The sequence below is a fragment of the Hyperolius riggenbachi genome, chromosome 10, assembly GCF_040937935.1.
Source record: "Hyperolius riggenbachi isolate aHypRig1 chromosome 10, aHypRig1.pri, whole genome shotgun sequence".
Lineage (NCBI taxonomy): Eukaryota > Metazoa > Chordata > Amphibia > Anura > Hyperoliidae > Hyperolius > Hyperolius riggenbachi.
Genome location: NC_090655.1, coordinates 14,705,720 through 14,728,541, shown reverse-complemented (window position 1 = coordinate 14,728,541; position 22,822 = coordinate 14,705,720). Strand labels below are relative to the sequence as shown.

At 43.2% G+C, this 22,822-nt stretch overlaps 1 protein-coding gene across 1 annotated transcript in view; it reads right to left on the bottom strand.

The window, feature by feature from the left end:
• The window catches only part of DOCK1 (dedicator of cytokinesis 1), a 589,023-nt gene that overhangs the window by 408,229 nt on the left and 157,972 nt on the right, over positions 1-22,822 (bottom strand). The window contains exons 22-24 of the mRNA XM_068258876.1: positions 22,772-22,822; positions 18,068-18,202; positions 13,720-13,828 (exon numbers count right to left, since the gene is read on the bottom strand). Coding sequence (XP_068114977.1) covers positions 13,720-13,828; positions 18,068-18,202; positions 22,772-22,822 — 295 coding nt within the window. The remainder of the gene's footprint in view (positions 1-13,719; positions 13,829-18,067; positions 18,203-22,771) is intronic.

The following is a 22,822-nucleotide window of genomic DNA, read 5'->3' as shown; positions in this document are numbered from 1 at the left end:
ACACAGGCAGGGAATCCCCGAATGATGACGCACACAGGCAGGGAATCCCCGAATGATGAAGCACACAGGCAGGGAATCCCCCAACGTGGTGGCAGTTCGTATCCGTGGACATTCTTAAGCCGGGGATTTCCTGCCATGCCGTATAAGACGCATGGACTTTTTCCCCCCATTTTTTGGGGAGAAAAAGTGCATCATATGTGGCAGAAAATATGATAAAATGTTCAGATAATGTATCCAAGGCTTTGGAAAGACTAATAAGAACGAGTAATAAGAAAGGCTTTCCTGACTATCGCAAAAAAAAAAAAAAATTAAAGTAAAAATACATGCATGTAAAAAGATTTCTCCTAGAGTACAATGCACTATAGAGTACTTTTTCCCCAATGTTTCTGTCACTTACAGTATGTATTGAAAATATGACAGGTTTTGGACTAGTTCATCTCCTAATGGAGGATTCTCAGTTATTGCTCATTTACAAAAGTTTTTACTGAACTGCAGTTGCTCAGTCCACCTGCTAAAATAGTAGCACATGACGAGTAGGGAAGCTGGCTGACATCTCTCTATAGATCTTTTACAGGGAGGGCTTTCGTAAAGAATGAATCTAACACTGAGAATCCCATATGGTGAGATGGACTAGCCCAAAATATGTCATATCTATCAGTATTTTTGCTATTTACTGTAAGTGACAGCAACATAGGAAAAAAATAAGGTAAGTGTTTTTTACACTGCGAGACGGATTCTAAATTTAAAAAAAAAAATCCCCGATAGTGGTCCCTAAAGGTGGCCCATGCACGATTCTTGTTTTGTTTTAATCAGAAAAATGTGATCGACAGGAGGAAAACAGAGAACTGCACCCTGTATGTAGAGCGTTTACCCTGTCTAATTCCCCCTCATTTGTGTCTAATCACAACTTGCAATTTGATCTCTCCCCTGAGTCACCTGGCTGCCATGGCAGATAAGCTCATTTGAAAGCACAGGAGGTTAACAATATGTCTGCTTCCATGAAAGCAGGATGTAGACACACTGCAGATTTATTGCAGGATTTGTATCAGCTGTAACAAAGAAATGTTTTTCTTTAAAGATTATTATGCCGTTGCATATCTTTTAGAGCAGAGAGGACGTTCTGAGTTCAGGTCCACTTTAAGTATTTAACATTCGTTGGCGACTCCTGCATATTGATTACTACTGTACCCACCTTTGGAGGAAGGTTGGGCATGATCACACCCCTCCCCCCAGTTATCTTAAAAACACGAATGCCCTGGTGATGCACTCATGAGCCAGAGTGAGGAGGGGCTTGCGACTCTCATCGGCCCTTGTTTGGTGGTTGCCTTATAAGCAACCATCACTGGTGAGCATTTACATTTTGTTTTCATCTCTGGAAATTCTACACTCCCTATTCATTTAACCCATCAGAAGTTTCAATAGAGTTATCTGGTGTGAGATAAGTGCTCTGCTTTTGACCTCAGCCGACAGAACGCGTTGTGCTGTCAATTCTTGGAATCCTTTGATTTCCCTCTACTAACAGAAAATATATACAGGTAGTCCCCGACGTACGAACGACCCGATATGAACAGCATGGATTCTGTATTATGGTAGAGAACAGAGGCGCCAAAAGGATAAAAACAATATTTAAAAGTTTTAAAATTATTGCTTAGGAGGCAGTGGTGGACTCACCTCCCACAAGCAGACACAACAACTGTGTATTCACAAAAGGGACATTTATTGGTATACTCCAAATAAGGTTGCAACGCGTTTTGCAGGTCAAACCCGCTTCATCAGGCAATTACAGGAAGGAGCACACAACTGGGGGTAAGAGGCAACACATTTGTACAAATCCTGAACAGACTGCATATCAATAAACATAAATATTTGTATGATGTAATTCACTGGTGAGATTTAAATTAACGGGAAGAGGTGGCTAATTATTGTATTTTGGGGGTGGAGGGGGGGGGCGGGGGAGAGGGGGGGGGGGAAAGAGGACGGAGGGCCGGGGGGGGGGGGAATGGGGAAAGAATTGGAGATGGGAAATGGGAGGGGGGGGGAAAGAGGGGGGAAGGGGGAAGGGGAAGAAGGGGGGGGGGTTTGTTTTAGGGGGAAGAAAGATAGTGGTAATTTTAAGTATTACATCATAGCATTAATATTCATAAACATAATCATAAACATAATCAAACGTTAATCTCAAGCATGTGGCGAGATACTTTCATAACATACAGTAAACAGTATCATAATTCATATATATATATTTTTACCCATACATATGTGTATTGGGAGCGGTTAGCCTATATGAAATAGTGCAAAGGAGTTCAGGGCTGGCAATAGTACATTGGGTATTTAAGAAAGACATGCAGAGTAATTTATAGAAGACACATAATGAACAAGCATCAAACAAGATTCACTTACCAGCAGTATGTCCAGATAGCACCTGGCGCCTCAGTGGCCAAGTAGTACTGAACTGCTGTTTATATAGTGTTGAACTCCTCCCCTTAGCTAATTGGAATGTGGGGCGGGCACTTAGTTACGTCATTACGCATGTGTACATGCATATTTTGATGCGTAATGGCAGTGGCTGGATAGTGTACTGGCTAAGGGTGCTGCCTTTGACATGGGAGACCAGGGTTCAAATCCCGGCCAAGTCAAGTACCCATCCAATAAGGAATTCAAGGCAAGACTCCCCAACAATGCAGGGTGGCCTCTCGAGCGCGTCCCTGTGGCTGCAGCTCTTGAGTGCTTTGAGTCTGACGGGAAAAAAGCGCTATGCAAATTTAAACCAGCTACTCGAATACCTCTAATGAATCCAAACTTCAACTTCTCCGGTAAAGATGCCCCATTGTCTTTGTTACCTACAAATTCATCCAAAACAGTTGAACCCAGAATGAGTGACAATCCCTCCCCTACTATACTAGAATCAGAGCACAATTCACCAATCCGACCTTCACAGTTAAGTATATATGACTCCGAACCCACCACTCCCAACCCCTCCGCAAGCGACAGCCCCCGACCAATCCCAATGACCAATCAAGCTCCTACAACCCCTTACATTGAAAATGATAATAGTTCAGAACAGCCAACTACATTCATTCAAACTTCTATTGAAACTTTTTTCCAACCCAACATGAATGGCCCCACCACCCCACACACCACCAACACCAATGCTGATACTACTCTTACATCCTCTTTTTTAGACCTACCTACCACACTATCCCAGAACGTGTTAGCTACCCAACTACCCAGTCCGATAGCGTCTCGGACCATATTCAAACCAAAGAAAAAAAGACCCCTACCCGACTCCGAAAAAGGGGGAAACGCGGGAAAAGAAAAACGAGGAAAACACTAACCACAACCAATCCCACCCCCCCTTCAAAACAAACCAAATGTATATTTAACCTTTCCGATCACTCATTATCCCGCTGCGAAACCACACTGTTGGAAAAAGGATTATCTTTTTGTCCAACCAACCAGTCAAATATGTTTGAGATTTTTTCCGATCTAAATGCCTACATACGAAAACTAACACTCAAACGACATTTTGCTATAAAAAAACTAAATCCGCCCCCTCCCAATGACCCGACAGCCTTAATCATCACCAATGATGATACCATACCAATCTGCACACTATCCCCCTCCGATATTCAGACAGAACAATACATCACTACAAAACTTAAAGGAAGATCAAGATTTTACCCTGTAGCCTCAAAAGGCAACTATATTGACACGTTCTATTCACTAGTACTTAATGACCTACAGAACATACACACTGACAACCCCAACCCGGTATCCAACCTGACCCGCCAACAAAAGATCGCCATTAAGACATTACAGCATAATCATGACCTTACCATCAAACCAGCAGACAAAGGGGGAGGGATTGTCATTCTTAACACAAAGGATTATCTGGAAGAGGCAGAACGCCTTTTGGGTGACACCAAATATTATATTACCCTGGATGTTGATCCCACAATGGAGCTTAACAAAACACTGAAAACCTTCATCAATAATGCCCTATCCAACAATATTATTTCAAAAAATGAAAGAAACTACATCATCAACCCGCATCCCAAAACACCTTTTTTCTACTATCTCCCCAAGATACACAAATCCTTAACCAAACCACCAGGACGCCCCATCATATCCGGTATAAATTCAATGACTAGCAACCTCTCACGTTTTGTAGATCAACATCTACAATCTCATGTACGATCACTAGACTCCTACCTCAGAGACTCCGCACACCTGATAGAACTTCTTAAAGGCATCACCTGGCAAGATAGTTTTGTATGGCTCACCTGCGATGTAACTTCTTTGTACACCAACATTCCACACTCTTATGGTATTTCAGCTATCAAACATTTTCTGTCAACTAATCCCGCTATGCCCTATGATCAACAATCCTTCTTAGTGCAATGTACAGAATTTATCCTACAGAACAACATTTTTTCCTTTTCTGACAAAATCTACCATCAAACCAATGGAACAGCTATGGGTTCGTCGTTCGCCCCATCATATGCAAATTTATCCATGGGACTTCTGGAACTACAAAAATTACAAGCTAATAACCCCTTCACTGACAATATAGTTTTTTATAGACGGTACATAGACGACCTCATCCTGATATGGCAAGGCAACATTGACCGGATCCCCCTCTTTATCAATTATCTCAATTCAAATGCTGCTGGATTACAATTCACTTCACAACATGACCCCATGAATATTGAATACCTGGACCTAACACTGTTCATAGAATCTAACACTAAAAAAACCAAAACATACTTCAAACCGGTAGATGCTAACAATTATATACATTTTGAAAGTTTTCACTATCGCCCCTGGACCATTAACACACCATATAGTCAATTTAGAAGGATATACAGAAATTGTACAGACATCTCAGACTACAACACACAATCAGGTTTACTCACTAACAAATTTCTGGCACGAAAATACCCCAAAAAGCTTATCAAGGATGCGAAATTTAAAGCCAAAACAACTCCATCGCACAACCCAACTCAGCTCCTCACTAAGCCACTTAGCGTGGACTGCCCCCGATTCATCACACGATACAATGCCCAACACCCACAGATCCGGTCAATTCTAACGAATAGGTGGGATATTCTACTACAAGACCCTTATCTGCGACAATCTATCCCACAAAAACCTCAAATCACCTTTAGAAGAGCCCCCAACTTGCGCAACTTACTAGCACCCAGCAAACTTCGTACACAAATATCCAACTCAATTCCAAACGTTGCACACTCCCCGGGCTGTTTTCCATGCAATAATACTAGATGCAAAGCTTGCCCATTCATCAATATCACCACCTCATTCTGCTCCAATGCCACCAAAACAAACTATCCAATTAAACACCCGATTACCTGTACTTCAAGATATATCATATATGTGATCTCCTGCCCGTGTCACCTCCAGTACGTGGGCCGTACCACACAACCGGCACGCAGCCGAATTGGACAACACAAAAGAAACATACTGAAAAACTTTCCCCTTCACAGCGTCTCGAGACACTTCGGCACTCACCATCACAATGACCCCACTTTATTCCGTATAACACTTATAGAATCCATTAACCCACAACAGCACAATGCTTTTGAAATACTGAAAGCGAGAGAAATGTTCTGGATACAAATACTGAGGACTCTCATTCCGGAGGGACTCAACGAACAACTAGAAAAAATTCACTGATCATAACATTCCAATATTATTTTAACTTAGTCGCCTCTTTTATCGGTCTGTGTTATAAGTTCGAGTTTTTATTATCTTTTTTTTTTTATTTATTTTATTTACTATTATATTCCTCTTGGGTTTTTAGCTCATTTTTATAATTGTTTTTGAGCGTATTTATGTTAAGAACGTTATGCTTAGTATTCCAACGTGATCATGTTTTTATCCATACTCTATGTCTTAGTTGGCTAGTCGGAACCTTTTATATTTTTTTATTTGTATTATCAATTTTACTCATTTTTACATGTATATGCGTTTACATTGATAGAGAGTACTGTTGCAATGCAGAGCAAATCGTATGACAATAATTGCATATAATTGTACAGCCACAATGGTATATACTGTCAGATCAAGTAACCTGAAATGTATGAATATTAAATAGTGGTTCTCTTATTTTGAGCAATGGTTCCGCATTCCAACACGTTCAAATATACGCCACATTCCCATTCCATGCCACCGTACGCATGGCATCATGCTAGTACGCATGCGCCCCTTTTTCATCGCGCATTGACAATATGCAATCCATATACGCCATTACGCGTCAAAATACGCATGTACGCATACGTAATCCTTGACCGCCATTAATAATAATCCATAATCCAAACATTTGCATAGCGCTTTTTTCCCGTCAGACTCAAAGCACTCAAGAGCTGCAGCCACAGGGACGCGCTCGAGAGGCCACCCTGCATTGTTGGGGAGTCTTGCCTTGAATTCCTTATTGGATGGGTACTTGACTTGGCCGGGATTTGAACCCTGGTCTCCCATGTCAAAGGCAGCACCCTTAGCCAGTACACTATCCAGCCACTGCCATTACGCATCAAAATATGCATGTACACATGCGTAATGACGTAACTAAGTGCCCGCCCCACATTCCAATTAGCTAAGGGGAGGAGTTCAACACTATATAAACAGCAGTTCAGTACTACTTGGCCACTGAGGCGCCAGGTGCTATCTGGACATACTGCTGGTAAGTGAATCTTGTTTGATGCTTGTTCATTATGTGTCTTCTATAAATTACTCTGCATGTCTTTCTTAAATACCCAATGTACTATTGCCAGCCCTGAACTCCTTTGCACTATTTCATATAGGCTAACCGCTCCCAATACACATATGTATGGGTAAAAATATATATATATGAATTATGATACTGTTTACTGTATGTTATGAAAGTATCTCGCCACATGCTTGAGATTAACGTTTGATTATGTTTATGATTATGTTTATGAATATTAATGCTATGATGTAATACTTAAAATTACCACTATCTTTCTTCCCCCTAAAACAAACCCCCCCCCTTCTTCCCCTTCCCCCTTCCCCCCTCTTTTCCCCCCCCCTCCCATTTCCCATCTCCAATTCTTTCCCCATTCCCCCCCCCCCCCCGGCCCTCCGTCCTCTTCCCCCCCCCTCTCCCCGCCCCCCCTCCACCCCCAAAATACAATAATTAGCCACCTCTTCCCGTTAATTTAAATCACACCAGTGAATTCCATCATACAAATATTTATGTTTATTGATATGCAGTCTGTTCAGGATTTGTACAAATGTGTTGCCTCTTACCCCCAGTTGTGTGCTCCTTCCTGTAATTGCCTGATGAAGCGGGTTTGACCTGCGAAACGCGTTGCAACCTTATTTGGAGTATACCAATAAATGTCCCTTTTGTGAATACACAGTTGTTGTGTCTGCTTGTGGGAGGTGAGTCCACCACTGCCTCCTAAGCAATAATTTTAAAACATTTAAATATTGTTTTTATCCTTTTGGCGCCTCTGTTCTCTACCATAATACTGATTGTATCCACCTTTGGTGGAGGGGGATACCCCTTCTTGTTTTTCAAGCCTACAGAGAGCGACTTCTTATTCCTGAGTGAGGACAGGCTAATCTCCTCACCTACCTACACAGTGGTTGCCTGGAGGTAACCCTGGTTTGTGAGTATACAATTCATACTCTTTCTAATTATCCAATTACCTTGACATACTACACCATATCGGGCTCTCGGTTCTCTCTTCTTCTGCATGGATTCTGTGTTTCCATGGGAACAAGTCAAGTTTTTTTCAAATTGGACTTTTAGTTTTTGAGAAAATCGATTTTAAAAAATTCAAAGAAAAAATGGCTTTTAAACTTGTATAAGCAGGTACAGAGGGCAGAGGTAACACAGATGGGGACTCTGGAGGCACATGGGGGCACAGAGGAGGTACAGGGGACAGAGATGGCACAGTGTTCCGACTTAAGTAAGAACGAACCTACAGCCCCTATCTCGTTCATTAACTGGGGGACTACCTGTAAACTGAACGCAGAAGTCCTCTGTGATTGCCTCACACTGCCCCCTAGTGACAACTGGATAAAAATGCTCATAACAGCAGTACTAATTAGGAGCAAGGAAATATAACAAGTAAGAAATAAAAAATAAAAACATGCTAAAATAAATTGGCCTGGAGCACCTGCAAGCCTCTAAATGGGCTGCTAACGGATGAATCTTTCAAGTAATTCTGTATGCATTCAATACCCACACGCTGAGGTTACTGACATGACCTGTAGCAGAGACCCTTTCCACCAAAACCAAACAAGTAGTAAATTGGTGTAACGGCTACCAGGCTTTTCTGCTTACATTTTTCTTCTAATTTAAGCAGCTGTTAAGTCAAAAGACAACCACGCTCCCTCCCCCCCCTCCTCCCCTCCCCTGAGGGCGGCTGATCAATAGATTTTATGAATTAAAATAAGGTTCTTTAACACATCAAGGTCACACCAGCAGATGACCCCTGATTAAGATTCGGTTCCATCCCCCTCCTCCCTGGCTAGCTGCGCGGCAGGCCTGGCTCCCAGGGAAATACCACTTTAATTAATTAGTTATTAAACGGGGCTGACAGATAACAATGTCTTCTCAAAAGATGATCCCTTCTGTTGACTCGTGAGATTAGTTGCCAAGCGAGACAAAATGAGGGAGCGAGATTTCCAGGCAGCCTCCTGTAACAATATTCCGAGGGGGCTTTGATGGTCACGTCTTCGAGTGTTAATGCCGGCTTTGTTGATCGTAACGGAGCAAACACAACAATTAGAGCCTTCCTTTCCAACAGATTGTTTCAGAGAGAAATATCTATGGAAACATGACATGGAAAAATCCCCGGATGACCGGGGAAGGTGGAGCAACCGGCTGGAATAAGGAATGAGGATCTATGTATGAATTCACAGAACAGCTGCCGTAATATCTCAAGACAACACACACCACAAAGGCATCAGATTTTAAGAGGGAAAAGATTACAAAAGTATACAAGTTCCATAGGGATAGGAGACAGAATTAAAGTGAATGAAACCTTTACAAAACACTTCTACTCCCCCATCACGTAAGGCTCATAGGGGTACGTTTGAGTTTGTAGGTTCTCCTTGTGTCTGTGTGGGTTTCCTCCGGGCACTCTGGTTTCCACCCATACTCCAAAAACATACAGGTAAGTTCAAATTGACCCTAGACTACAATGGGCACATGACGAAGTTAGATTGTGAGCTCCTCTGAGGACAGTCAGTGACATGACTATGTACTGTGTACAGTGCTGCAGAAAAGGTCAGTGCTATATAAATGCATAATAATATTATGGCAGGACTTTAGACTATGGCAGGATTAGACAGTGAGCCGCTCTGAGGACAGCCAGTATTTATTTTATTATTTATTTTAAATATTTATACAGCACCAACATATTACGCAGAACTGTAAAGAGTATATAGTCTTGTCAGTTATCTGTCCCTCACAGGGGCTCAAACTAATCCCTGCCATAGTCATATGACTATGTATGTATTATGTAGTGTATGTATCATAGTCTAGGGCCAATTTAGGGGGAAGCCAATTAATTTATCTGTATGTTTTTGGGATGTGGGAGGAAACCAGAGTGCCCGGAGGAAACCCACACAGACACGGGGGGGAACATACAAACTCCTTCGCAGAAGTTGACCGGGCTGTGATTCAAACCGGGGACCCAGCGCTGCAAGGCGAGAGCGCTAACTACTACGCCACCATGCTGCCTGTACTATGTACGCTATGTACTCTGTCAAGTGCTGTAGAAGGTGTCAGTGCTATATAAATACAGAATAATATGGTAGGACATTAGACTATGACTATGGTGGGATTAGATTGTGAGCTCCTCTGAGGACAGTCAGTGACATGACTATGTACTCTGTAAAGTCCTGCAGAAGAGGTCAGTGCTATATAAATACATAATATGGTAGGACATTAGACTAGGACTATGCAAGGATTAGAGTGTGAGCTCCTCTGAGGACAGTCAGTGACATGACTATGTACTCTGTAATGTGCTGCAGAAGATGTCAGTGCTATATAAATACATAATAATAATATGGTAGGACATTAGACTATGACTATGGTAGGATTAGAGTGTGAGCTCCTCTGAGGACAGTCAGTGACATGACTATGTACTCTGTAATGTGCTGCAGAAGATGTCAGTGCTATATAAATACATAATAATAATATGGTAGGACATTAGACTATGACTATGGTAGGATTAGATTGTGAGCCCCTCTGAGGACAGTCAGTGACATGACTATGTACTCTGTAATGTGCTGCAGGAGATGTCAGTGCTATATAAATACATAATAATATGGTAGGACGTTAGGCTATGACTATACAGATTTAAGTGCTTAACTATGACTACCCACAATGCACACTGCTGAATATGCAAATGATCTCTTTATGCCCCTGCAGCCAGGCTTACATCCAGAATTGCTTGTGTATAGCCAGCCTATAGCTTTACATTTTACAGAGCCGCATCAACCCAACATACAGACAGCCTGTTTCAGACTGTTGGTACTCATCAGCGCATGGCAGCGATTGCGGTCTGCATGTTGGGTTGAAGTGGCTGTGTAAAATTTAAAGCTATAGGCTGGCTATACACCAAGCGGTTCTGGATGTAAGCCTGGCTTCAGGGGCATAAAGAGATAATTTGCATATTCAGCAGTGTGCATTGTGGGTAACCACAGTTTCAAACTTGCAGCTGAATTATTGCAAATACCTTCTGTTTTAAGATGGCAAACCATGCCAAGCATGGCTTTTTTAGTAGGAGGGCCCTTCGGTCTCTTTTAGTCCACTATACTTTCCTAGTGGTTCTGGTTCACCTTAAACTGCTTGCGGGGTGTTTGGGGTTGGGAGTGGGGAGTGGGCAGTTTAAAGTTAAGCCTGGGTTGGGGGGGGGGTCTTAAGGTTAGGGATGGCCATCAAAGTTAGGTGTGAGGGGGTAAGGTTAGGAGCAGGGGGTAAGGTTAGCTGCGGGAAGGTGCCAAGGGGGAGTGGTTACGGTTAGGCAACGGTAGAGGGAGGGTTCAGTGTGAGAATAGGGTTAGATTTAGCTGTAGTAAAATATCTGTATCTATTACCAATATATTACTATCGCTATTTTAAAGTGGAATGAAACCCAGCATTTCTTCTTTGCTCTAAAATATTATTTACAGCATATAATATACTAACACATTTTTTTTTTGTAAATCAGCATTCAAAGGGTTACATCACAGGACTGACTTTTTTTTCCTGCAGCGGATGCTACATCCCAACTGGTGATTACCTCATCTTGTGTTTACATTCTTCACTTTACACAATTAAGTAAACTTCTGCTAATGAGTCCTGAACTGAAACACTGCTCAGAGATCATTACTGGGTGCATTACAATAGAAATACAAGTTATGAATAAAATGCACCGGCAGCTTTCAAAGTAAATAAACTGAACTTTGGGAACTTATAATTTTTAAATGAATAATAATACGTGTGCACAAAAGCAAATATGATCATTGTATGGGTTATAAAAAGTAGGAAGAGACATTTTTATTGAATATTTTGTCAGAGTTTAAAACCGCTTTAAGGGTAGCATATCATCGGCCATTTCTAGACGCCCTTTTTTTTCCAGTGCATAACTAAGCTACCAGTGCTGAATCTAACACAACTAAGTTGGCGACATTTATCCCGCACATAAATCCACACAATTCATCTACAGAAAGCGTTTCACGCGAATAACCTTTTAGCCGTCTCTGTACGCTTCCCAAGAGTTCACAATACATGGAAGTGACCGGCGGCAATTATAACCCGCGCTCAATAGCTGTCAATGTATCGACAATACGCGGCAACGAATGCCGGTGCCTCGCTAAATACAAATGAAGCCTTCAAAGCCGATTGATTGGCCTTAAGTTCTTAAGTGCCAGAGATGAAAATAAAGGCCATTTACATAAACCTATAAGTCATCCCATGATTAGCAAAGCTTTACTCCTTCCCCGGCTCCCGAAGCAGCCCTATGTGCATTGCTCCATAGATTTTCCTCTCTTTCTTCCTCCATCCACCCCCCCCCCCCCCTCCCCCAGCATGGCTGCAAAATCCATTCCACCATCTCCGCACTCCGATATTAATCAAATATATCCTCGTCTTTTCCCCTTTACTTGGCTGCCATGTTAATCAGTATCTGAAAAGGCTGAAATCTGAAACTTGACTTATTACCTTGGGAAAAAAGAAAAGGTTTAAATAGCCTCAGGCGAATCCCACAGCGCTTTTATTTCTCAGCTCGTAACAAACTATTTGGATTCATAATGTTTTCTTTTTTACTGCAATTTCTCTAGCACTGACACATGAGCAGTTAGAGCAGCGATTTTCTTGAATCCGCACCAATAGAAAAAAAAACTGCACTTATTTAGTTCTAAACCAGCGGTGTCAAACGCAAACACAAAGTGGGCCGAAATTGAACACTGAGACCAAGTCGATCAATGTCTACTGGCCACCTTCCTTATAAAGTCTAGTGGCCAACTGCCCTATCCTATACAGTTCCCTGGTGTTTAGTGGTCCCCCTCCCTCCTCTATACAGTTATCTGGTGTCTAATGGTCCACCCCTCGTCTACACAGTCCCCTGGTGTCTAGTAGCTCCCATCCCTCCCTTATTCAGTTCCCCTGTGTCTAGTGGTCCCCCTTCCCTATACAGTTCGCTAGTGTCTAGTGGCCTCCTCCCTTATACCCTTCCCTGGTGTCTAGTGCTTTCCCTCTCCCTCCCCCATATGGCTTCTCTGGTGACTTAGGGCTTCAGCCCCAATATACTTTAGCTGCCCTGGTGACCTAGAATGGGCCAAACATGCTGCAGAGTGGGGAAACCACTAGCAGGCTAAATCAGATGGCTCTGCGGGTCAGAGTTTGACATGTATGGGTTAGAAGATCAGTGTGTAGTTGGTAAATCTATTCATTCACGACACCACTCAAAATTATATTTAGACCAAGGATGTCAAACCGCTCCTTCGAAGGCCGAGGTCCTCACACATTTTTGACACAGCTTAAATGAATTGATGGGTCTGAATCAGGAAAGGTGTGGTCCATCAGGTAGACCACATTCCTCTCTTTCTCAGTCCATCCTAAACACTGGAATGGATCTGGCCCTCTAGGCCTGGAGTTCCACTTGTGATTTAGACAGTGGTTGAGAGCAGGGGCGTACCTAGAAAGCCCCGGGCCCCCCTGCAATAAAAATTTCTGATCACTAAGTGCTTCATAGAACTTCCTGTTTACACAGGAAGTTCCATAAAGCCCTTAGTGATCGGAGACCGGCCAGAAGGAGGTATGTGCTCAGCTTGCCTGCCGCCGCGGCTGCCACGAGCACCACCAATGATTGCTTGCAGGAGGGGAGCGCTGAGGCGAGAGCCCGAAGTGAGGGAGGGAGGGGGGAATTTCCCCCCTCCCCACCGATCTGCGGCCACAGCTCTCCTCTTATGCTGCGACCCCTCCTGCCCCCAAAAGGCCCCGAGCGGGCCCTAGGGGGGCCCAGGCCCCCCCGCGACGGCAGGGGTCGCATCCTCTATTGTTACGCCAGTGGTTGAGAGATTTCCTTTGAGGACCCTAATCATTAAATTTGCTTGACATTTTGTAATATATTTGTTTTGGCAATTAACTGACCAACATAAATGGAAGGGGGTTATCCCGATGGCAAGGGAGTAGGAATAAATTATGGACAACGCAGAAAGCGCAATCAGAAATCTGCTTACCTTCACTATGACAGTCTGATCGGTCTGGCTGCTCGTCATTTCATTGATCGACTTAAATAGCTTAAGTAAAGATTCCATGAACTCCGCCTCTCCCTTATTCTCATAAAGTCTGAAAGAAAGGTTAAAGTTATAGCTTAGAACGGCCGATACTCAGATGGAAAACCATCTGTAAACAAAGACACTGAGAGAGATTTAGTATTACTGTAATGCTACATACAGAAATCATTGTCTGAACAATTCATCAGCTGTTCACAGAGTTGGAAACCGCTTGCTGACTGCTGGTATAATTGCCCTGCCTCCTGCTTGTTGTCCCTCCTCCCAAAAAAACAGCATTAGGCTCTGGGCGGAGACTCCAACAAGTGTGTTTGTACAGGCATTGCCGAAGAACCATCACCCTATAATATCACAACAAACAATTTTGAGCCCCGACTCCTACATTGTTCCTGATGTCAGCAAACATTGCCTTTCAGGAGAGATTGTATCCTTTCAATGTCTGCCTATAAAGTTCTAAAGCCCCATCTACACGATACGATTCTTTATACGATTCGATTACGATTCTATTTACGATCCGATTAAATCCAACATGTCCGATCAGGATTCGATTCGATTCAATTTGATTTGCCATTGTTTTGCAATGGCAAATCGAATTGAATTGAATCGAATCCTGATCGGACATGTTGGATTTAATCAGATCGTAATCGAATCGTATAAAGAATCGTATCGTGTAGATGGGGCTTAAGGCATACATGTCAATCTCAAGCCCACGGGCCAAATTTGGCCCTCAGAGCCATTCAATGTGGCCTTCAAGTGGTTTCCCCACTTTGCATTATGTTTGGTCCACTCTAGACCACCAGGGAAGCTATTTTGGAGGTGAAGCCCTAGAACAACAGTGAAGCCATGTGGGGGAGGTAGGGGGAAAAGCACTAAACACTAGGAAACGGTAAAGGGGAGGGTGGGGGTCTCTAGATGCCAGAGAATGTTATAAGGGAGGAAGGTGGCCAGTAGACATTGAGGTTAGCTCGCGAATAGATCCCAGTGAACAATTTCGGCCCACGACTAGGTCTCAGTGTACAATATTGGCCCGCGACTAGGTCCAGTGTACAATTTCGGCCCACGACTAGGTCCCAGTGTACAATATTGGCCCGCGACTAGGTCCCAGTGTACAATATTGGCCCGCGACTAGGTCCCAGTGTACAATTTCGGCCCACTTTGTATTTGAGTTTGACATCCCTGATCTAAAATGTGACAGATTTGCCTGATGGTCTAATAATTGTCTGACCGCTGGTATAACTGTTAACCAATGTATGTCCACAGGCAGAAATAACCCTTCGAGTTTGTCCTGTGTGCATTAAGGAAAACAAAGATGGCAGCTCCCATTAAACAGAGATTAAGTTTAACGTTTTCGTCAGATATGTAGACCATGCCAGTAATAGAAACAACAGTTGGCATTGGAACATAGAGTGATAAATAAAAAAAAAATAGATAAAAACAGGTTAAGTCCTTTCCTTCAATCTTTCATCACACTGGCTAATAAGGACCCCCCAAAAAACGTTATTCTTGCTATTTGGTAGATCTAGAAATGTAACTACTGTGAGACCAGCCCCAGCAGCCACAGAAGGGCTAGAGAATGGGCTGGGCCCCAATAGAGCCGGGAGAGGGTCATCCAGCACCCAAGTCTGAGACACCAAAGTGTGTCTCCCATCCCTCCCACCCCCGCCTCACACACTGATTGCTATTAGACTAAGAAGTGGCCCAGGGCCTCAAACGCCTTAACCACTTGAGGACCAGCTGAATTTGCAATGATCTGTGCTGGGTGGGCTCTTCAACCCCCAGCACAGATCAGGTGGCAGGCAGGGCAACGAGACTTCCCCCCCCCCCCCTTTTTTTCCCACTAGGGGGATGTCCTGCTGGGGGGGTCTGATCGCCGCCGCTGCCTTGTGCCTAGCGGGGGGGGGGGGGGGCGTTCAGCGCTATCCCCCCTCCCTCTCTCCCTCCCCTCCTCACCATAGGCGGTACAGGACAGCGATCCGTCCAAATGCCAGCGATCCCCGGCCAGAGGCCGGGGAACGCCGATCTCCTTGATTTAAACACCGGGGATTACTTCCCCGGGTGTTTAAATTTAGCCTGCGAGCCGCGATCAGAGGCTCGCAGGCTGTTCACAGAGCCCCCCGCCGCGAACTGACAGGAAACGGCCGCTCGATTAGAAACCCACATGCGACCAGCCGCTGCCTATCGGCGTTGGATGGTCATTAGAGTGGTTAATCTCTAGTTATCTGGCTGCAGTCTCTGCCATGTATCCCCTTTTCTTATTTCTCTCTGCTTCATACACAATAGGGGAATGATAGCTAAGTGAGTTGAGTGTCCCCTCCTACACTGCGCCCTGAGGCTGGAGCTTCTCTCGCCTCTTCCTTGGCCTGGCCCTGGGCCCCAATTAACTGTACTAGCGGGGCTAGAGTGCGGGGGGGGGGGGGGCTTAGAGAGGAACTCAGCACGAACAACAAAGCTTGAATCTGTGACCAATCACAGCAGCAGTTGCACTATTGAAGCAATTAAAAGGGGTTGTTACATCAAAAAATAAAAAAAATTGCCAAAAATAGAACCCCCCAAAATGTATGTAGCACCCTTTTTTTTATATGCCCCCCATTGTTTTTCTTTTTACCCAGTTCTGGGTGCCTTTGCCTAACTGCAAGCACCAGTGGGATTGTGGGAAGGTTTTTTTTTTTTTTTTGGGGGGGGGGGGGGGGGGGGGGGTTGCCACAACAACTAACTTATCTCAGGTTGCAAGTGACACAAGGTTCCTATTTCACATAAGATGAGGACACTATGCCCAGAAGGTAATTCACTGAAGGATAATTTCCACTGACGCCGACAGTCGTTACAAAAGAGATCACTCAATGCAGATTAGAGCGATGTATAATGCCAATTAAAATGAACTGCTGCAACATATTACTTGGGGGAGCTGTTTCTATTTAATGCTGCACAGAAGTTTCCGTTATTAAGTTGGTGCGTTGTGCAAATCTTCCCTGTATAGCAGACTCTGATCTAAATTGCATGCAATCGGCCATGAGATTTAAAATGAAGAATTAAATAAATCATGTTGTTGAAGAAAATACCTGGTGGGGACAAAGGAGTTTAATTTTTGAAATATTCCTCTGATTTGTGAGAGTTATTATACTCAGGCTGAATGCATGGCCTGAATTATGAAGATTAATTTAGCTAATATGGCTAACGGCGCCCTTCTCTCTGCAGTGCCTAGCTGCAGAGGAATAAACAGGAGGAAGAAATTGGATTTGTATTCTGAATCCCTGCAACGTTCTTCATCTATATACTCCAGAGGAGCCCAAAACACACAAACGACAAGATACCTCCATAAGGTGGAAACAACCACTAATACCAATGGTGCGGCTCCAATGTAGAAGTGTACAGTGGCCTTCTGCTATCCCATTTATTTTATTCATTTGCCGTGTTTAGCACAAATACACATTTCTGTACCGGGTGCAGAAAACCCAGCGCAAACTGGCACTATTTTAATGTATTTTGTCACCCAGCTGATCTGTTTGATTTAAATCCATAACTCTTAAAATGTATTTGAGGTGACATGTGACATGAACAGATAAAAAAATTTCATTTTTTATTTAGCTGTCTGAAAGAGCTAATTTTCAGGCATGGAAGTGACAGCTTCGTCTTGTGAGTACCTTGTCGGGAAGTATAGTAAGCATCACTGATAAGCAAAATTACAGACATAAATGTTGTTCCTGGCAGAATACAACTTCTGAGGGCAGAGGGAGATAAAAATGGCAACTGTTTGTGCACTTTAACTCTGGGACATTTAATAGACCGCCCATTAAGAAGAGACAATAAAACTTCATCTACTTAAATATAAAATAAAAACCTGGGATATCTAAAAAAAAAAAAAATTAAAAAAAAAAAGTTAATTTTAGGAGTAGGAGGATGAATACAATTGTTCATCTCATCAGTGTATTTTCACCACCGGTTCACTTGGACAAGCTTGGTTATAAATACAGAAAGTGTGCAAGCATGCAGATCACGGGTTTCTGACAAATCTAACTTGATTAGTCGAATACTTGTTTCAGATGAGTGATTCAGACACAAAGAGATCAGCAGGATTGCCAGACAACTGGTATTGTTTAACAGGAAATAAATATGACTGGTGTCCTTTGATGGAGCCACTGGGTAAGTTGTATTTTGATTGGCCAATCACCAAGACTGTATATTGTGCTGCAGAAGACGTTGGAGCTATATAAATACTAAATAATAATAATAGGATGCCTTCAGCAGGTGCCCTTGTGTACAAACAGTCCAGTGTAGGAGCTGGAGGAATACTTACTGGATAAACAGGATTCTGGAGCGCACAATGAACTTGAAGATGTATTCCAGAGCCTTCATCACTTTAAATACTTGTTCTGTGATGCCGGGCTTATCTGCATTTTCCACATAGTTTTTTAGGACTTTGATCAGTTTACTGGAAAACAGAAAGGACATTCGTGTTCACCACTAGCAGTAGAAGATCATACCGTGTTAAGCCAACAGATAAAGCAGGATGTTTTTAAATCAGGATGACATTTACTTCACGCTTTACATCTTAACCACTTGGCATCCAGACCTTGTGTCCCACTTATGGACCAGAGCAGTTTTGACAGTTTAGCTATGTCCCTATTTAATCAGAAATAACTTTATCCCTACTTATAAAACAGAAATGAAATACGTATTGTTTTTTCAAGACACACTAGGCTTTCATTGTATGCCATTTTTTTTCCCGCAAACAATATTGTTTTCTATGAATTTTAATAGGAAACAAGGGAAAAATATAAAAAAACCACATTTCTCAGTTTTACCAATTCCAGTTTAAAAATAAAAAGTGCTACTGTAGATGAAAAACACACATTTTGTTTGGCTATTCTTACCGCTTATCACAACACTTAGATTATGTTCCTGTTACAATTTATGGTGAGGAGATTTGATTCTGAAATAATGCTACAGAGTGTATTTTTCACTATGAACTGAGAATATAAAAGTTTTTTTTAATGGGTAAAAATCAATCTCATTAGCTCAGGAAACATATATTCCCGTTCACCAATTAGTGCTGCAGCAGATAGTGCCAGAAATGTGCACAGGAGCAAGCCAATCCTGCACTGCTTCTGCTACAAGACGTATATCTACTGAGTTGTGGCTTAGATGAAGTCACAGAGGACGTAGATATACTGTAGTGGTGGATAAGTTGTTAAAGATGGAATTGAATGTAACTGACGAAATGTGTTTAATTAAAATATTACTTAAAGGATACCTTAGAGATGGATCAAAATTGAAACCAGGGGGAGCAGGCATGTGTATCTGTCATGCCCACCGGTCCCTCTCCCTTAAAGGACTTACGAGGCCATAATGGCTAAAAAAAGCCAAGTACCTTTAAGATGTTTAAATAACACGGAGGACGCCGTCCGCGCCCTCCGTGCAGTTCCGCCGGGTCCCCTTCCTGTGATCGCCCCCCCCCCCACCCCCCCCCCCCGTGCCGATCGCGACCCCACAGGCGGGTCGGGCTCTCGTTCCGCTCCCAATATGGCTGCTTCCTCTGGCCGCGGCTGCGCAGTCCGCCTGGCCGGTAGTGCGGCTGCGCAGCTCTACGGCCAACCCCCCCGAACCACGCACAGTTCAGGACCATAGGCTTACTACCCCCTAGTGACAAGGCTATTTTTCACAATTTAGGGCTCTGCAGCTTTAAGAGCTTGCTGCAGAGCCACACATATGAATCCCACCACCCCCCCTTTCTGCCCACCAACAGAGCTTTCTGCTGGTGGGCTCTGATCACTGCTGCAGTGTTTATTTATTTATTCATTGTGTGGTTTTTTTGTTTTTTTTTTTATAAATGTGATTTGTTTTATTTTTCCCCTCCCTCCCCCCGCCAGCCAATGACAGCGATCGGCTGTCATAGGCTCAGCCTATGAAAGCCGATCGCTTTTGAGCCTCTCTAGGGGGCAGCGCTGGCGTAGATCGCAGCGATGTGCAATGTAAATAGACGGTAGTTTCACCGTCTAACAGTCACTTGGAGACTGATGACGCCATCATTTAAGCGGATATGCACGCATGATCTCTGCCAAACTTCGCCCCAGGACTTGATGCTTTTCAGCGTTAGGCAGTCCTGGGGTTGCCACCCTTTGGAGTTAGGCGGTCAGGAAGGAGTAAAGTCTTAATAGCCCACCAAAGCTATATGCCTGTTTTTCCTGTTTTTATTTTTTATCCAGCGGTAAGGTATCCTTTAAGAAATGTTTTAGTCAGTGCTTTCCCATTGTAAAATCCTTCCATACCTTGATTTACAATCTGAAATTTATCACAGGTAGCTACATCTTTGCTCCTGGCAGAGCATCAATGTGGAATGTCTGTTGTGTGTTTGAAAGTGAGCAGAAACAACACCTGTCCCCCCAGAGCTGCACTTGAAGGAGAAGGCTGCCTAACTACCATATATGGCCTAGGCTAAACATCACTGGAAAAGCGGGGTTACATGGCAATATGCTGTATTTTTTGGACTATAAGACTCAACTTTTTTACCCCCAGAAGTGTGTGTGTGTGAGTGTGTGTGTGTGAGTGTGAGTGAGAGTGTGTGTGTGTGTGTGTGTGTGGGGGGGGGGGTCACTGCATCATATAGTCCAAATGCAGGAAATAGCAGCAGCAACTGGTCTGAGTGTATTAAGTGATAAAGATGCTAATCCTGCATTCAAAACTTTTTCTGCTGTTATGATTTGAGTTATCACATACTGAAGGAACACTGGCCCTTTAGTAGTCAGTGCAAACAGTTGCATGCTGGGGGTTATTTTTATCTATAATTATTTCCTTCTCTTCCATTTATTTCCCTGCCTAGCTGCTTATCTGAAACACGATCCCCGGCTCACTTGTGTTTACAAGCAAGGCTGAGGGTGACTCAGCGATTGGAGGAGAAAAGGAAAAAAGTAAAGGGCAGAATGACATCAGGATTTAGCCCTAAACTGTGAAGACCTGGCCCCCACCAAGAACAGAATTCTCTTCATTTACTATATAACATTAACTGAAATCAAACTGTGGACCAGTACAATAGATTTGTTATGCAAGTAGATCAAGTATCTATCTACTTATATGTGTTATTTTTTCCCTGGCATAGTATGGCTAATCCTACTGCTGTAACAAACCATTATAAACCTGTCCTCTCAAATCTTTATTGCCTATATAGTTATCCTAACTGCCTTTTGCCCAAAGAATGTCATCTTCATAAAATTAACCATTATTCTCCTGGTCACAGTCAGCTGCAGTGGGAAGCAGCATCTTTTATGGTAACAACCGGTATTATTATCCCTTTCAGGCCTCTAGTATTTAGCGTCTGCATTTTGTCCACACAGGCGCTCAGGGACACGGAATTGAACAAGACAGAACAGGCCACCGGGAGCAGCAGGCCAGAAATCGGGACCCGTGCGGCAGACAGCGGAGAGTAGCTTCATCGGTCATCAAATTGTACGCCGCTAGAGAAGCTTTCCCGATCCGCCGCCAATTGATCAAAATGTCCGGACCAACCTAATTGAGCGATCCTCAGGTGGAAATTGCTCGATAGTTTAAACGATCAGGCCAAATGCTGCAACCGATTTCTCACCAATGTGATCAGTGCAATCAAATCAGCTGCATCTTGACAGGAGAAATCAATTAGTGTATAGCCTGCTTAAAGGGGAACTGAAGAGGAGGTATATTGAGGCTGCCATGTTTATTTCCTTTTAATCAATACCAGTTGCCTGGCAGCCCTGATGATCTTCTGCCTCTAATACTATTATAGCCATAGCCCCTGAACAAGCATGCAGCAGATCAGGTGTTTCAGACTTTCAAGTCAGATCTGACAAGACTAGCTGCATGCTTGTTTCTGGTGTTATTCAGATACTACTGCAGAGAAATAGACCAGCAGGGCTGCCAGGCAACAGGTATTGATTAAAAGGAAATAAATATGGCAGCCTTCGTATACCTCTTACTTCAGTTCCCCTTTAAAGGTTTTTCACCTTCCCCTGGATCAACTAATATATGTGAGGGCCCAGGCTAGCGTTGTACCTTATTTTCTGTTTGAACTTGATGGATGTATGCCTTTTGCAACCCAAGCAACTATGGCCTCAATTCATTAAGCAGTTTAGACTAGTCTACTGATGGTTGTTAGTCTACTGATGGTTTGGTGTAATGTTTTAAACCTGTTTTTAGAAGTGGTCTAAAGCATTCGGTAATTAGGTCAGTAAAGTAGGGGAAAATGAGCAAAAGATGCAATTCACAAAGGCAAGCAAGGAGTAACCACGCCCACTTTTTCTGACAGAGATGAGACCAGCTGATTTCTGCAGGTAAAGTAATTCTGTGAGGTATTTTAGATGTGAGGATGGAACCTTTTGAATTAATCATGCAGGAGTTTAATTATATCCAGAGGAGAGCTCATCAGACGAGATGTATGTCAGCCATAGCTACTGGTTTGTGAATTGCATCTTTTGATGATTACCCCTGCTTTACCCACCTAATTACCGATTGTTTTAGACCAGGTCTAAAAACAGGTCTAAAACATTTGGTAATTATTAGTGAATTCCCTTTTGATGCAACTGATTTACACCAAAACATCAGTAGACTAAAAACCATCAGTAGACTAGTCTAAACTGCCTAGTGAATTGAGGTCATGTATGACTTTTACTGTTTTCCCAATTAAATCTTTAAAAGTGAGAAACAGAGAAGTCGTTTACTCACCAGACACCTGTCTGATCACATGACCAACCCAACAATAGATGCCCACAGCCTCTATGGAGGGTAGAGTCCGCCTTTAGTATCTCGGTATTGCCTGCATGAGCTCACTAACCCACTTGTGAATATTAATAGCAGGTGAATGCAAAACAAAACTACTGCTGCCTTTCATTAGGAGAGATTTTGCATCTATTTTGCATGTATTAAGTAGGTCAAAAAGAATCAGGGCTGGCTGTATAAACCCCAGGCTAGCGAGCGTTTAGTGGCTACAGGAGCAGCTCTGCACAACTGCTAATAGGAAGGAGAATAAACGTACGTGTAAGCTAAGGTAGCGCTGAAATGCTTCTTTATATACGTCTCCAGCACG